General features: G+C 47.4%; 1 protein-coding gene across 2 annotated transcripts in view; it reads left to right on the forward strand.

Moving 5' to 3' along the window:
• Positions 1-13,513, forward strand: part of TENM2 (teneurin transmembrane protein 2) — a 343,633-nt gene that overhangs the window by 271,722 nt on the left and 58,398 nt on the right. For both annotated transcript variants that reach the window (XM_037040640.1, XM_037040701.1), the window contains 5 exons: positions 1,241-1,451; positions 3,965-4,084; positions 7,168-7,429; positions 8,148-8,415; positions 13,332-13,475. In XM_037040640.1, the coding sequence (XP_036896535.1) occupies positions 1,241-1,451; positions 3,965-4,084; positions 7,168-7,429; positions 8,148-8,415; positions 13,332-13,475 (1,005 nt within the window). The remainder of the gene's footprint in view (positions 1-1,240; positions 1,452-3,964; positions 4,085-7,167; positions 7,430-8,147; positions 8,416-13,331; positions 13,476-13,513) is intronic.

Raw genomic sequence — 13,513 nt, forward strand, 5'->3', positions numbered from 1 at the left:
CATTAATTGCCAAATGGCAGTGGAACTTGGTGAAATTTACGTATTTCAATTTTGCGTACAGAACCAAACAAGAAGGATAGTGCAAAAAAAAAAAATTACACCATAGTAAATTTAACGCGCACTGCCTGGCCTCTGACTCAGTGTTCCAGTGCAGATGTTTGTCTAGTCACAGCCCGGGGTCTGAGTGCATGTTTCTGTGATGCTCATCCTGGCCCCAAAATGCCTGATTCTCAGGTCCAGGAAATGCAAGCAAGTTCTTGTCCAAGCTCCCCCACGGGGTCCAGTCAGTTCCCGGGAGAGTGAGTAAGGGTTGGCCAACTAATCCATTCTGATAGGGAATTCCAAGGAGCATCCCCTGCTCTCAACATCCCCCCATTCACAGCATCCCCAGACGAGCGAGGAAAGGGAAACAGTCGTGTATCCATTCAACAGACGTGGCTTCAGTGCCCAGTTCTGCAGTTGGCACTGAGTAAGGCGCGAATGGAGGAATAAGATAATAAGACATTGTTCTTCTCTCCAAAGAGTTCATTTTCCAGGCAGGAAGACAAGTATACAGAGGTAATTAATTGTAGTACAAGGAAGTTGGCATCGACAACTGTTTCTAAAATGTATTGTGTATCCCAGTCACCTGAGAATCCTGTTTAGAAGGCAGGCTCCACGGGACCTGCTCCAGGAGGTGTCGCTGGGGCGTCCTGGGACAGGCCCTTGACTCTCTCGGGAATGTGGTGCAGAACCATTCCTGAGAATCTCTAATCCAGGGAAACCCAGAACACGAATACCTAACCGAACCAGGGACATCATCTAGAAGGCTTCCTGGAAGAGGAGGCCACACGCAGCTTGAGTCTTAAAGGCTGAGGCGTGTCTGTTTCCCCCATTGTATTGCCAGCTCCTCAAGGGCAAGACACCATCATTCTTTGTTATTTGTGCCCTGTTTTATTCCCAGAACATGGATGACCCCCCAACATGTGTTAAATGGTAGATGAGCAGATAGGGATGGGCCCAGGAACGGGATGGAGGGGTGGGGATCTAAGCGAGATCATCCTGCCGGTACGTGGTAAGGTAGCCCCAGAAGCAACCAGGTGAACTCACGGCTTCCTTTAGGAGTGCGTGGGACCTGCCGAGTCCGGCCTCCGGGAAGGGTTGCGTGGGTACTTGGGACAGAGGTGTTGGCTTCTCTGAGCAGCTTTGGGCCGTCACGTCCACTGACCCTGGCTCTGCCTCTGCACCTCCCCCCCCACAGATGGCCTCGTGGATTGTCTGGACCCAGACTGCTGCCTGCAGTCGGCCTGTCAGAACAGCCTGCTCTGCCGGGGGTCCCGGGACCCCCTGGACATCATCCAGCAGGGCCAGACAGACTCGCCCGCTGTGAAGTCCTTCTACGACCGCATCAAGCTCTTGGCAGGCAAAGACAGCACCCACATCATCCCTGGGGACAACCCCTTCAACAGCAGGTGGGCACACTCTCGTCCTGGCAGGCTGCCAAGGTCTCTGGTCCCCTTCCCATGAGAGCAGGACGGGGTGCTCCTCGTTTTCCTGTGGGCCCAGCTGGTCCTCGCAGGAGGCCGTAAGCATTTCTGTGCCGTTTGCTTATGTTGCAAATGCACCTTGCAAAGCCCCATGCTCAGCGTCAATCAGCTTCCTGACAACACACCATTTTTTCTACCCTAATCTAGTCACTTCCTGACCATCTCCTGTTCATACTCTTTCTTCCCCTGTCCCATACAATTTTATCTCATCTTCCTCACCGATATAGACACCCCTTCCAGAAGACACCTGGGGCCAAGGTGCAGGAGAGCAGGCAGGGACTCCAAAGTACTTGGTGGGCCAGCCCCAGCATCTGGACAAAAGAAACCCACTTTCAAGAAAGCCCCCCACCCAGATGAGCCCACACTGCAACACGTCAGCACGGATGCATAATTCACAAACAGGAAGCCTTACTTCGAGACACAGGTTGAAGTTCACCGAGTGTGCGAACGTCACCACATTATCGTCAGACAGATAATGAAGAACAAAACTAGATTAAAAAAGAAAAATTACTCCAAGATCTAGAAGAAGGCATTCCCCTAGATAATGGAGGACAGAAATAACCAAAATGCCGTGATTCCACCACTGTAATTTGTAGAGCGGATCTCACTATCTAGATAATGCGATAATTGTTACACATCAGTAATCATAAATGGGAACATATTGATAGCATGTCTTCGCAGAGTCCTTTCTGCAAATCGACTGCCTAGAAATGATAGGAAACCAGGAGTAATGAAGAATTAGAAAAATAGGGGGTAGAAATCATGGGCGACCCAGCCACTTTTATTCCTACCTCTCTCTGCAAAGTCTCATGCTCCAAGAAGGACTTAAAAAAACTAACAGTTATATATTTTTTTTAAAAAAGGAAGGGATGACTCCTAATTCTGTTTTCTCATCACTAGCACTTTGTACCTTGTGGTCATCAACACACATCGCTGATTTTCAAATTGCGTCTGAGGAGACCTGAGAGAAACCTCCATCCGAGCTGAGCTAAGGAAAAGCAATTGAACAAAGGAATTATTTGCATAAATTAGTTTTCCACGTTCAAAAGACTCTAGCTCTGTGGTTGGAACCGGCTAAAAATGGGATTCATCTGTGAGGCAGCCAGGAGCAGACAATTAGAGCTGTCAGTGAAGCAGGCTCAGTGCCCCTGAGATCATCCAAGAGTTGGAGTCGAACCTTTGGGGGCATTGCTGATAAAAAAGAGAGGTGCTCGGAGAAAGCATCCTTCCAATTTGGGGGTCACCTGGGATTGCAGAATTAAGTGCACTCCAAAAGTTGAGCAGGTTTGGACAAGGTTCTGGCAAAGAACGGGGCAGCTCGAGTAGCTTGTCCAGACACTGGGAGGGTGTCCAGGAACCTGGAAAACCTCTGCCTTGGCCCGACTGACCAGTGGCTGGAAGGCCAATGATACAGCTGCAGCCCCACCCAGTAGGCCGGGGGCTCGGTGCAGAAGTGAAGCTTCTCATCGGCCCATTTCTCGCTGCAGCCAAGGGGCCTCCGGCGAGAGGAGGTGCGTGCATTCTCCCTCCGTGGATTCTGGATAGGATATTGTGGCATCTCTATGGCTTCGTGGGATTTCCCAGAAGTAGCTGGCCGGACACGGGCATTCTTGGGAAAGCTCCACTTACTGTCTTCTGGAGAGAGGGGCGCTTCCTCCAACAGTGGAAGAAAGTCAAGTGGCGTTTCAGCCCCCTCCCCTGCCATCCGGAGAGCAGAGACTTGATACGAGAGACATCTGTAGCTACATGTAATCCAGAATCCAAGAGAGTTGTACCAGAAAGAAAAAAAAAAAGTATCTCCAATAGCCTCTTTTCCTCAGGCGGTTATGCATTGTGAGACATTTTGCACTTAAAGGGCAGGGAAAAGCATTGTAAATGCCCCCCCCACACACACACCTCAGAATAAACCTCTGTGTGCTCTCCTCCACCCACTCCGACGGCCCAGTGTGCAGGAGATGGGCACTGCCTTCCTCCAAAGACAAGAAAGGGGAGGAGTAGCCAGGTGAGGAAACCCTCGCCCACCTGTAATAAATACCCTCTGTGCCAGCTAAGGTAAAGCGCGAGTGAGGAGGGCAGCCCTGAGATTGGGCTGAGCCAAGGTCACACGAGGGGAGAGACCCTCTGTGCAGGGGACTCCACCGCCCAGCTGAGCGGGTGGAGATGCTGCCCCTGGACTTCACCCCAACGTGTCCCCCGTTCAGCTTGTCAGGAGAAGCAAGCATGGAGACATCCTCTTGTCCACTCTTGTCTGCGAGGTGTGATCGTGTGAGCCCAAAGTTAGTGTTGAAAGTCTCCTCCCTGTCTTAGGGACCAGAGGAGGCCTGGGTGCATGGGGTGGGGGCGGGGGAGGCAGTGGCAATGGGGAAGGGGAGGGAACTCGACCCCTGTCTCCTTGTTGTCCTGCGTGTGGCTCAAAGACGTGTTTCTTTTCCCCTCAGCTTGGTTTCTCTCATCCGAGGCCAAGTGGTAACTACAGATGGGACTCCCCTGGTCGGTGTGAACGTGTCTTTTGTAAAGTACCCAAAATACGGCTACACCATCACCCGCCAAGATGGCACGTAAGTAGCTTGTGGGGCTCCACCTACTTGGAGTGCAGGAAAAGAGGCAGGCGTGCTGTTGGCTTGGGACCACAGGGCTGCCCATGGTGGCCTGGAGTGCCCACCATGCCAGACATCCACTGAGGATCCCCCCCAGAGTTTTTGGTTTGTTTGGGGGCTTTTTTTTTTTTGCTTTTTGGTGTGGTGTCTAAATAGAATAGTCAAGCTATTCAGGGCTGCCAATGGTCAACCTCCTCCTTCTCCCACTCAGGTGAATGCTGTGTGTGTGTGTGTGTGTGTGTGTGTGTGTGGTGTGTGTAGTGGGAGGTAGGGGGGTAGCTCCTAGGAAGAAGAAGGGAAATCAGCTCCTCTTAGAAACTCACTCCCGTTTTAAATCAAAGGCAGTGCAGGGTGACAAGGATCCACGTGACAGAGTGTCCTGTGGTGAACCCCTTCTGCTTTCATCTGGGGCTTCAGGAGCTGCGTTGTTCTCGCTCCCGTTTTGAGGAGGTGGGATGTAATCAGAGAAATCTAATTAAATGCATTTAGCCACCACCCTGCTGTGTGAAGGAGACAACCTTTCCCTATTATCTTCTGATTAGAAACACGCACCCCATGCAGCCCCCACCAAGATGAAAGCCCTGTTGTTTTCTTAATCCACTGGGCATGGAGTTGCAATTTGAAGAGAAAGATAAGAATAAAAGAAATCTACGGGAAGGGGGAAACATACCCACCCTGAGATTTTAAAAAAATGAGTACACACACACAGTTACATTCTATTCCAAATGGAAGAAAAGACTGTAGCTATCAATTGAATACAACGCTTTTTCTATGAAACTGGAGTCTGGAAAGTCGCAGACGTGTCATGTAGATGAGAACTGGGATTCTTGCCTCACTCCGGTGAGAGCCTGATCCTGTTCTTTAATGTCGTGTGGTAGCCCTGCAGGTGGTTTCAGAAACCAGCAGCCCGTGGTGGCCCTGTCCTCCAATTGCCACCTGTGAGACCCAAAGAAGACAGCTGATGATTTGCACCACGTGCTCAACTGTCACTGAGTTCCTAGTCTCTCACTCACACGTTTCTGCAACCACATCGAATTATTTGAAAGTGCAAGGATCGTGTGCTCTGCAGGGTTCCTCGGGCCCTTGGTCCTTCTTGGGATCCAGTGCCTTTGCCTTGCAAAGTCCCGTGGCAACACAAGAGGGCATTTCTGAGTCCTCGGCCTGCTGTCTGTCCCCACCTCACGCTGCTCCATCTCCCTCAGCTGCTTCCCGACTCATTAGGGCCCAAATCCACTTCCCAGACTGCCCGTCTGAGCTCCTGGATCAGTGGCTCTGTGGCTTATTCAGGTTGCAAAACCCGGAAGGACCGGGGTGTGTTTGGGAATGCCCCAAGGAGCTTCATTCACAGTCTGTGCACAGTAGTGGGTGTGTGCCACTGACTCTGGTGACTGGAGTCTAGCGTACCAACCAGGAATGGCTTCCCTTCGAAACATCTGCGCCTCTCTGTGGCCTCTATAAACCAACCCCAGCAGTGCGCATGCCCCAAAATAAACACACGGGTGGGCAAAGGTAGGTTTACAGCTGTGCGTACGCAAAACACAGTTTATGCCTATATTAGTATTTGGTTATTCATTGTTGTATTATTTATTACTAACCTGCTTTTGCCCACTACCTTGTATACACACAAATTAACGTAATAAATAAAGTTGGTGCTATGCATGCTCTGTTGTTTAATCTCAGTATTCACGTGTACTGCATTCGTTCATTTCGTGGCTATTAAAAAACACCAAAGGCGTTAGCAAATTCGGGTGAAGCCCGTGAGTCCATGTGTTTTCACTGCAATTTTACGGTGACTCAGGCACATGGTCAGCGGCACGGAATTCTGAGATGAACAGCATCGCACCATTGCCCCCAAAGTGCCAAGACCCTTGTAGGGGAGAGACGCGCCAAACTGAGACTTCTCTCCATGTACCTCCTCTCTTCTGTACGGTGGGGAAGAGCTACCTTTATTTCACTCTCCTTGTGACACACCTGTGCCCAGCTCTTCAGGAACAAACAGAAACGTAGTTCAAGAATAACTGGCAAACATATCAGAAACAGGGCAAAACAGGGGGCCAAAAAGTGGAAACCTTCCGGTATAAAATAAAAATACCCCGGGGCATGAAATGTATAGAATGGTGACTCTAATAGTTAATAATACTGTATTGTATATTCAAAAGTTGCTAAGAGAATAGTTGCTAAAAAAAAAAAAAGCATTGCTAAGAGATCTTCCAAGTTTTCATCACAAGAAAAACACTTGTGTAACTAGGTGTGCAGACGAGAACCTGGCTTGGCATGGTGACTATTTCACAAAATGTATGAATGTCAACTCCTGTTCTACAGCTACAACCAACGTAATGTTATATGTCAACTGTATCTCAAAAAATTAAGGTGTTGTGAAACAAACAAACAAAAAATAGAATCAGCACACAGGTGGATGAGCAGGAAGCTGTAATGAGCCCCTCTCTGCACCCTGGCATTTCATTGTATATGTTATATAAGTGTCATTATAACCCACTGCTTATTAGCCTAGCACGATACTAAGTGCTTTACACCAGGTGCAGGAAAACACTTTCTGCAAAGGGCTACATAGGAGATACATAGGCTTTGCCTGACATGCAATTTCTGTTACAACTCTTCAGCTCTACCCTGGGGCACAAAAACATCTCGAAAAGGTAGGTCAAGAAGTAGGCGTGGCTGCATGCCAGTGAAACTGGTTATTCCAAACAGGTGCTGGGCCAGATTGAGCCCGTGCGCCTAGTTTGCTGACCCCTGCTCTGCTACCATAATGTTTCATTTCCTCAGCTGCTCTATGAGGTCGCTATCATTATCCCCATTTCATAGATGAAGAGACTCGGGCTCAGAGAAGGTCCATAACTTGCCCACAGACACACAAAGGGGAAGTGGAGGAGTTTGGGTGCCACCTAGCCCGTGTGCCTCCAAAGCCCAGCCTCTTCTCCTGCGAGGTCTACCCCCTGCCCCCACCCTCAGGTGTGGAGGTCAGAGTACCTGCCTTGTCTGAGGTGAGTTCACCCTCTCAGGGAGCCCACTAATCTCCTCTCCAGGTTTGACCTGATCGCCAATGGGGGCTCCTCCTTGACCCTGCACTTTGAGCGAGCCCCATTCATGAGCCAGGAGCGCACCGTGTGGCTGCCCTGGAACAGCTTTTACGCCATGGACACCCTGGTGATGAAGACGGAGGAGAACTCCATCCCCAGCTGTGACCTCAGTGGCTTTGTCCGGCCAGACCCAATCATCATCTCCTCCCCACTGTCCACCTTCTTCAGCGCCGCCCCTGGGCAGAACCCCATCGTGCCCGAGACCCAGGTAGGAATGACAGGAACTGGGGTAGGACTCTCAATACTGCCTTGACCGAACCTGGCTGGCCTACCGCCTCCCACCACACCTCTCCCTGGGCAGTCCGGAAACCAGTATCAGAGGGAGAAACAGAACGTGGGATGATAGAATTTGTAGGCACTGCAGAGAAAACCGAATCTCCCCTGGACAGTTGAGATGTTTCCAGATAGTCATTCGAGACTTCGTCCGACACCCAAGCTTTTAATAAAATAAAGCAACGTACGTATGTGCAAGCTACCTGCAAATTGCTTTTTATTCTTGTTAGTCACAGATCCGTGAGAAGAGGCCTTTAATGATTTACGTCGGCGCTGCAGCAGAGGGCAGATTGCATTATTGCTTCCCTGTTGCTTTATACCAATTGTCACTGGAAGTTGCAGGTTCATATAATTACAGCCTCTCGTGGCCTCCTTGCGTGCAGCTAGCAATAAAGCCTGCTGTTCTTATTTACATCTTTTGCCAACCATGTGGTTTTTAAAAAGAACCGCAACGGTGACCAGGAATAATTATTAATCCAAAAATCATAAGCTTAGCCCCTTCACTCCCTGGTATAGGATAAAGTTTTTGTTTTGTGATTTGCTTTTGTTTTTGTTTTGAATCAGCTTTGGGAAGTGGTCTTATACCCCACACCGGGCACGGTGCTTCAGCGAGGGTGGCCACAGACAGGGTATTCATGACATTGTATTTCCAGGTTCTCCACGAAGAAATTGAGCTCCCTGGTTCCAACGTGAAGCTTCGCTATCTGAGCTCCAGGACCGCAGGGTACAAGTCACTGTTGAAGATCACCATGACCCAGTCCACGGTACCCCTGAACCTCATCAAGGTTCACCTGATGGTAGCTGTGGAGGGCCACCTCTTCCAGAAGTCCTTCCAGGCCTCTTCCAACTTGGCCTACACCTTCATCTGGGACAAGACGGACGCATATGGGCAAAGGGTGTACGGACTCTCTGATGCTGTTGGTATGTTTTGGTTTCACACCCCTGTGATTCTTGCATTTAATCATGCAGTAATTCGACCAATATTTATGGAGTGCCTATTATATGCCAAGTACTGTTCTAGTATTGAGTTGGCCAAAAAGTTCATTTCGTTTTTCACCATACAATGGCTCTAACAGTGCTTAGTTGTCTTTAACTTCATTCAAAACAATTGCATTAGATTGTATTGTGACAGCTGCCAAATCAGCTTGCATTTAAAAAGTAAACTTATCAAAATAGGTGAATTTTTGTGCAGCTATTTTAATACTGAGGATGGAAGAAGATCTACATACTTTCAGGGTATTGTGCTTTATTATTTCAAGAAAGGCAAAAACTCAACTGAAATGCAGAAAAATTTGTACAGAGTAGGTACTATGACCAATCAAATGCGTCGAAAGTAGTTTACGAAGTTTCTTGATACTGTTGACATTTTGGCCAAATAACTCTTTACTGTGGGGCTATCTTATGCATTAGAAGATGTTCAGCAGCACCCCTGGCCTCTACCCACTAGAAGCCAATAGTGGAAGAAAGGCAACATACTCAAAACCAGAAAGTCATATCCAAATCCATAAAATCATTGGTGAAAATGAAAAATGTGTCTTTTGTTTTACGGAAAAAAACTAAGCAAACTTTTTGGCCGACCCAATAGTTACAAACATGTCTTTTGGTCAATCAATAAGACAGACAAGAATCCTCTTCCATGGACCTTCTGTCCTGGTGGGGGTTTGAGATGATAAACACAGACTGAACAAGGAAATATCAAGCATATCAAGCGATAAGTGCCAACACAATAATAAAATTAAGTGATGTATGTATACTCGGGAGGAGCAATATATCCCAGGAATGCCTTTTCTTCCCAAGGTATGTGTAGAAGGCTCCTCAGAGGGGGTGACATGTAAGCAGACTTGAATGACAAGAAGGAGCCATGTGAAGATCAGGAAAAGAACATTCTTTTCCTGGCAGAAAAAGAGAGGAGAGTGAGGTGTGTGCTTGGAGGACAAAGAGAAGGCCAGTGAGGCTGGAATGCGGTGGACGAGGAGAATATTTGAGATAGGGGAGAGGTGATCACCTTCCAGGGTGAGGACTTGGAAGTAGCACCTGAGAGTCAGGAACAGGAGCTGGGGTAGCAGAAAACCTCGCACTGTAGTTCAGGCTTTGCCGTTTAGGGAATTACATGACCCCCCTCCCCCACATCGGAAAGACTGCCCTAAGTGATCCACAGTTATCAGTCTTTGGAGCCTTGTGCGCTGGAGATTATCATCAACCTACCCAGTGTAGTTTCTGACTTGTAGAAACTTGTCTGAGTTCATTAAAATCCAGATTCCTGTGTTATTGTTTGTTTTGTTTTGTTTTTTACCCATAGGCTTGTGATGTTTGAGAACTGTGTATAGTAAATTACTGAAATAAGAAGGCAGCACACTCAGAAATGTTCACCGTAGGTGGCAGCCAGTGCTTCTCAGAAGCGCCCTTTGCGCAGAGCACTGTGGGTAACCCCATGTCTTGGGCAGCCTCCCACTAACCCTGTCAAGCAAGCACTCTCGTAATCCCCACTGTGCAGATGGGACAGGAGGGAGAGGGCAAGTGACGCACCTCCAGTCAGGGACCCAGCTCGTTAGACACCCTCAGGGTGTGGCCCTCGAGGCCTGCTTCCGCAGCAAGTGGGGTTGATACGGTACTAAAGACAGGACTGTGTTGTTAGAGAAACTAGTACATTGAATACAAAGAATGGCTAGTCAGAAAAAGATTATATCAAGCTTTAGCCATTATCAAAATGATAGCCAGCTTCAAAAAGTAGACTGAACATTATAATGCACCCCATTGCTCCAAGTTCTACCATTATCACCTCATGATGAATCGTGCCTGGTATTCCATACCCTCTTCACTTCTCCGCCTCCCATATTTTTCTGAAGCAAGCCCCAGACAGTGCACCGTCTCATCCACACCGTTGCGGTATGTATCTCCAAAAAAACACTGTATGCATAGCAGCGATACCGATGTTCTCAGAAAAAAGCAATACTTTCTTAATGTCATCAAATTGCTCAATAATTCAATTGTCTTGTGAATATCATAAAATGTTACTACTTTGTTTGAATCACAAGCCCAATAAGAGCCACCTTTTGCAATGAGTCGAGTCCTCTTAACATTTTTTTAACTTACGGTTTTCCCTTCCATCTCTAGCTCTCTTTTTTATGTTTCCTAAAAAAGAGAGTTCTTTGTTGAAGAAACTGTGCCGTTGGCCTATGGGATTTCACAGTGTCTGGTTGGTTTCCAATCGAACACGGTGGCTGTCCCCCATACTCCTCCACGTGGTACCTCCTGTAAATTGATAGCTAGACCTTGAGGTTTTCTGTCTCAGGTTCAGGTTTGGTTTTGGTTTTGATTTTGATTTTTTTTTAAACCTCCTCAAACCCTTTTAAATCAACGTGAAATTGACATGCACCATTTCTCTGGGTCTCAGCACACAGTGTAATAACTTGGTATTTGTATATATCGTGAAATGGTCACCACAGTAAGTGTAGACAAACTACCCATCACCACACACTGCCATTACAAAACCTTTCTTGGGTGATGAGAACTTTTAAGATTTACTCTCGCAGCTACTTTCCAGTAGGCGATACAGGGTGGTCACCATGCATGGTGACCACAGGACTGACTTGTTTTGTGCCTGGGAGTTTATACCTTTTGACTCCCTTCCCCCATTGTGTCCACCCTCATCCCCCACCTCTGGCGGCCACCAATCTGCTCTCTGTGTCTACTAGCTTGGGGTGTTGTTGTTGTTGTTTTTAAGATTCCACATGTAAGTGAGATATACAGTATTTATTTTTCTCTGCCTGACATTTGAATTCATATAATGCCCTGCAGGTCCATCCATGTGGTTGCAAATGACCATATTGTGTGCTTTAATGGCTGCATACTAATCTATTGTATGTACTGTATCTTCTTTATTCACTCATTCATCCATCAATGTGTACTTAGGTTGTTTCTGTATCTTCACTCTTATAAAGCTGCAAAAAATATGGGGGTGCATATATCTTTTTCAGTTAGCATCTTTGTTTTCTTTTGGCAGATACCCAGAAGTGCTGTTGCTGGGTCATATGGTAGTTCTATTTTTAATTTTTTAAGGAAATCACCATACCGTTTTTCATAACGGCTATACCAATTTACATTCCCCGTAGCAGTACAAAGGTTCTGTCTTCTCCACATCTCCAACACTTGTGATTTCTTTCTTAGTTACTATTAAATTGACTCAAGTGACCTTGATTAACAAGATTGCATAGGTGTCAAGTGTAGCTCTCTATGATACATGATCTGTATATTGTGTTCTATGTCCCCCACCCAAAGTCAAATCATCTTCTGTCACCATATATGTGACCCGCTTTCCCCCATGCTGATTGCCTGGATCCATTAGGTCATTGGGAATCGCAAACTATTTTCATTCTATCATTGCTTCTTTATTTATTAGGCAGGACTTTTATATAGGGATACTTCCTCTTTAACTACGTGGTTCCATGCGGTCAGTTCAAATAAGAAAGAAAGGATATATGCTTCTTTCCCTTTATTTACTAGTCTTCAGTATAATAAGTTGGGGTGTTACTTTTTAACAGCTTTTAAGGCTGGCAAATTCATGCTTTTTAAAATATCGTTATGAACTCCTAGAATGAAACGCCTCTCATATGTTTCAACCCATTGAAGTTCTTATCTTTCTTTACCGAAGGCCAAATTGTGCCATCTTTGGTCAGTGGCAGCCTCTTCCAGCTGACCCCCAGAGTCTTTCAATGTGCATCCGGTAGACTTTTATTTCTTCCTTTCTATATCTGGTATCATAAAGTGGCCTGGCCCAGTCTCATTCATTTCTCACTCTGGCCATTTCTTCAAGGAGCCCTGATTCCTTATAATGAGAAGTAATATTTCAAGGCCACAAGCCAGGCACTAGCGGTGCTCTTTGCTACGGGGTCAGCTATTGCTTCTTGGCATTTTCAGAGGACAAGCTAGGAGATACGTGGTTTTTCTAAAAAGAAGATAAAATGTATCTTCCATTTGTAGCGACACTTCCATATCTCAGGATTTAAACTAAGCTGCAGGAGAATCCCCGAATGTGACACACGTAGTTAAGAATTTAATGTAGTGGGAACAGCAATAATAACAATGCCTCATATTTCTAAAGCAGCATTCCAATTAGGAATGTGTGGCCTCTCGGCGTCCTGTCTCATCTGCCCTTCTCTCGTGTGTCGAGTGTAAGGCTTCACTCACTCTGCTTTACCCGTGGGACGATGAAGCCACAAGCAGACAGCGCTGGAGCGCGTTTGGGACTAAGTCCTTCATCTCCTGCTTTTCTCTCCCACTTGACTCTGGGGCAAAAGCCAGGGGTTTAGTTTCTGGATCCCGTGCCCTGCTGGCTTGCCATGGAATTGCAGGCTGTGTCCTGCACCTACACCACCCAGCACACTCCGGAATCCGGAGCGAGCGTTCCAACTGCCCCTAACTTCCATGAGCTGTCGCCTCCAGAGCCTCCTTATAAACGAGCCACTAAGCTTCCATAGGTCTTTCTTCTGGTGAGCAAAAATAGGTAACACAAACTGTAATAAACGCCATACCTTGAAGAGCAGGCTGAGAGAATACGTCACTGGGGTTGTCTTTGAAAGGCAGCGGTTCTTTGGAAAGGTCTCTCCATCCCCACAGAGTGCTACTGTGTAAAGTTTCAAGGTTGAGTTCAGCTTGAAATCCTAATTTAATACCGTGTGGGATGGCAAGGAGGAAAACAGTGAGCCCGCCTCCTTGAGGGAGACTTGGGACTGGAATCGGTATTGCAGAGAATGCGTGTTTCCTGGTCCCGAGGAGATTCTGGAGTAACCGGGTCACCTGTCTGGTCTCTCCCTGCCCCACCCCCTCTTACCTTTCAGTGTCTGTTGGGTTTGAATACGAGACCTGCCTCAGTCTCATCCTGTGGGAGAAGAGGACAGCCCTCCTGCAGGGCTTCGAGCTGGACCCGTCCAACCTGGGGGGCTGGTCTCTGGACAAACATCACATCCTCAATGTTAAAAGTGGTACGTGAGCTCATTTCCCCTCTCAGAGACAGCCTGGT

The sequence above is a fragment of the Sturnira hondurensis genome, unplaced genomic scaffold, assembly GCF_014824575.4.
Source record: "Sturnira hondurensis isolate 20B ecotype Veracruz unplaced genomic scaffold, ASM1482457v3 Scaffold0000022, whole genome shotgun sequence".
Taxonomy (NCBI): domain Eukaryota; kingdom Metazoa; phylum Chordata; class Mammalia; order Chiroptera; family Phyllostomidae; genus Sturnira; species Sturnira hondurensis.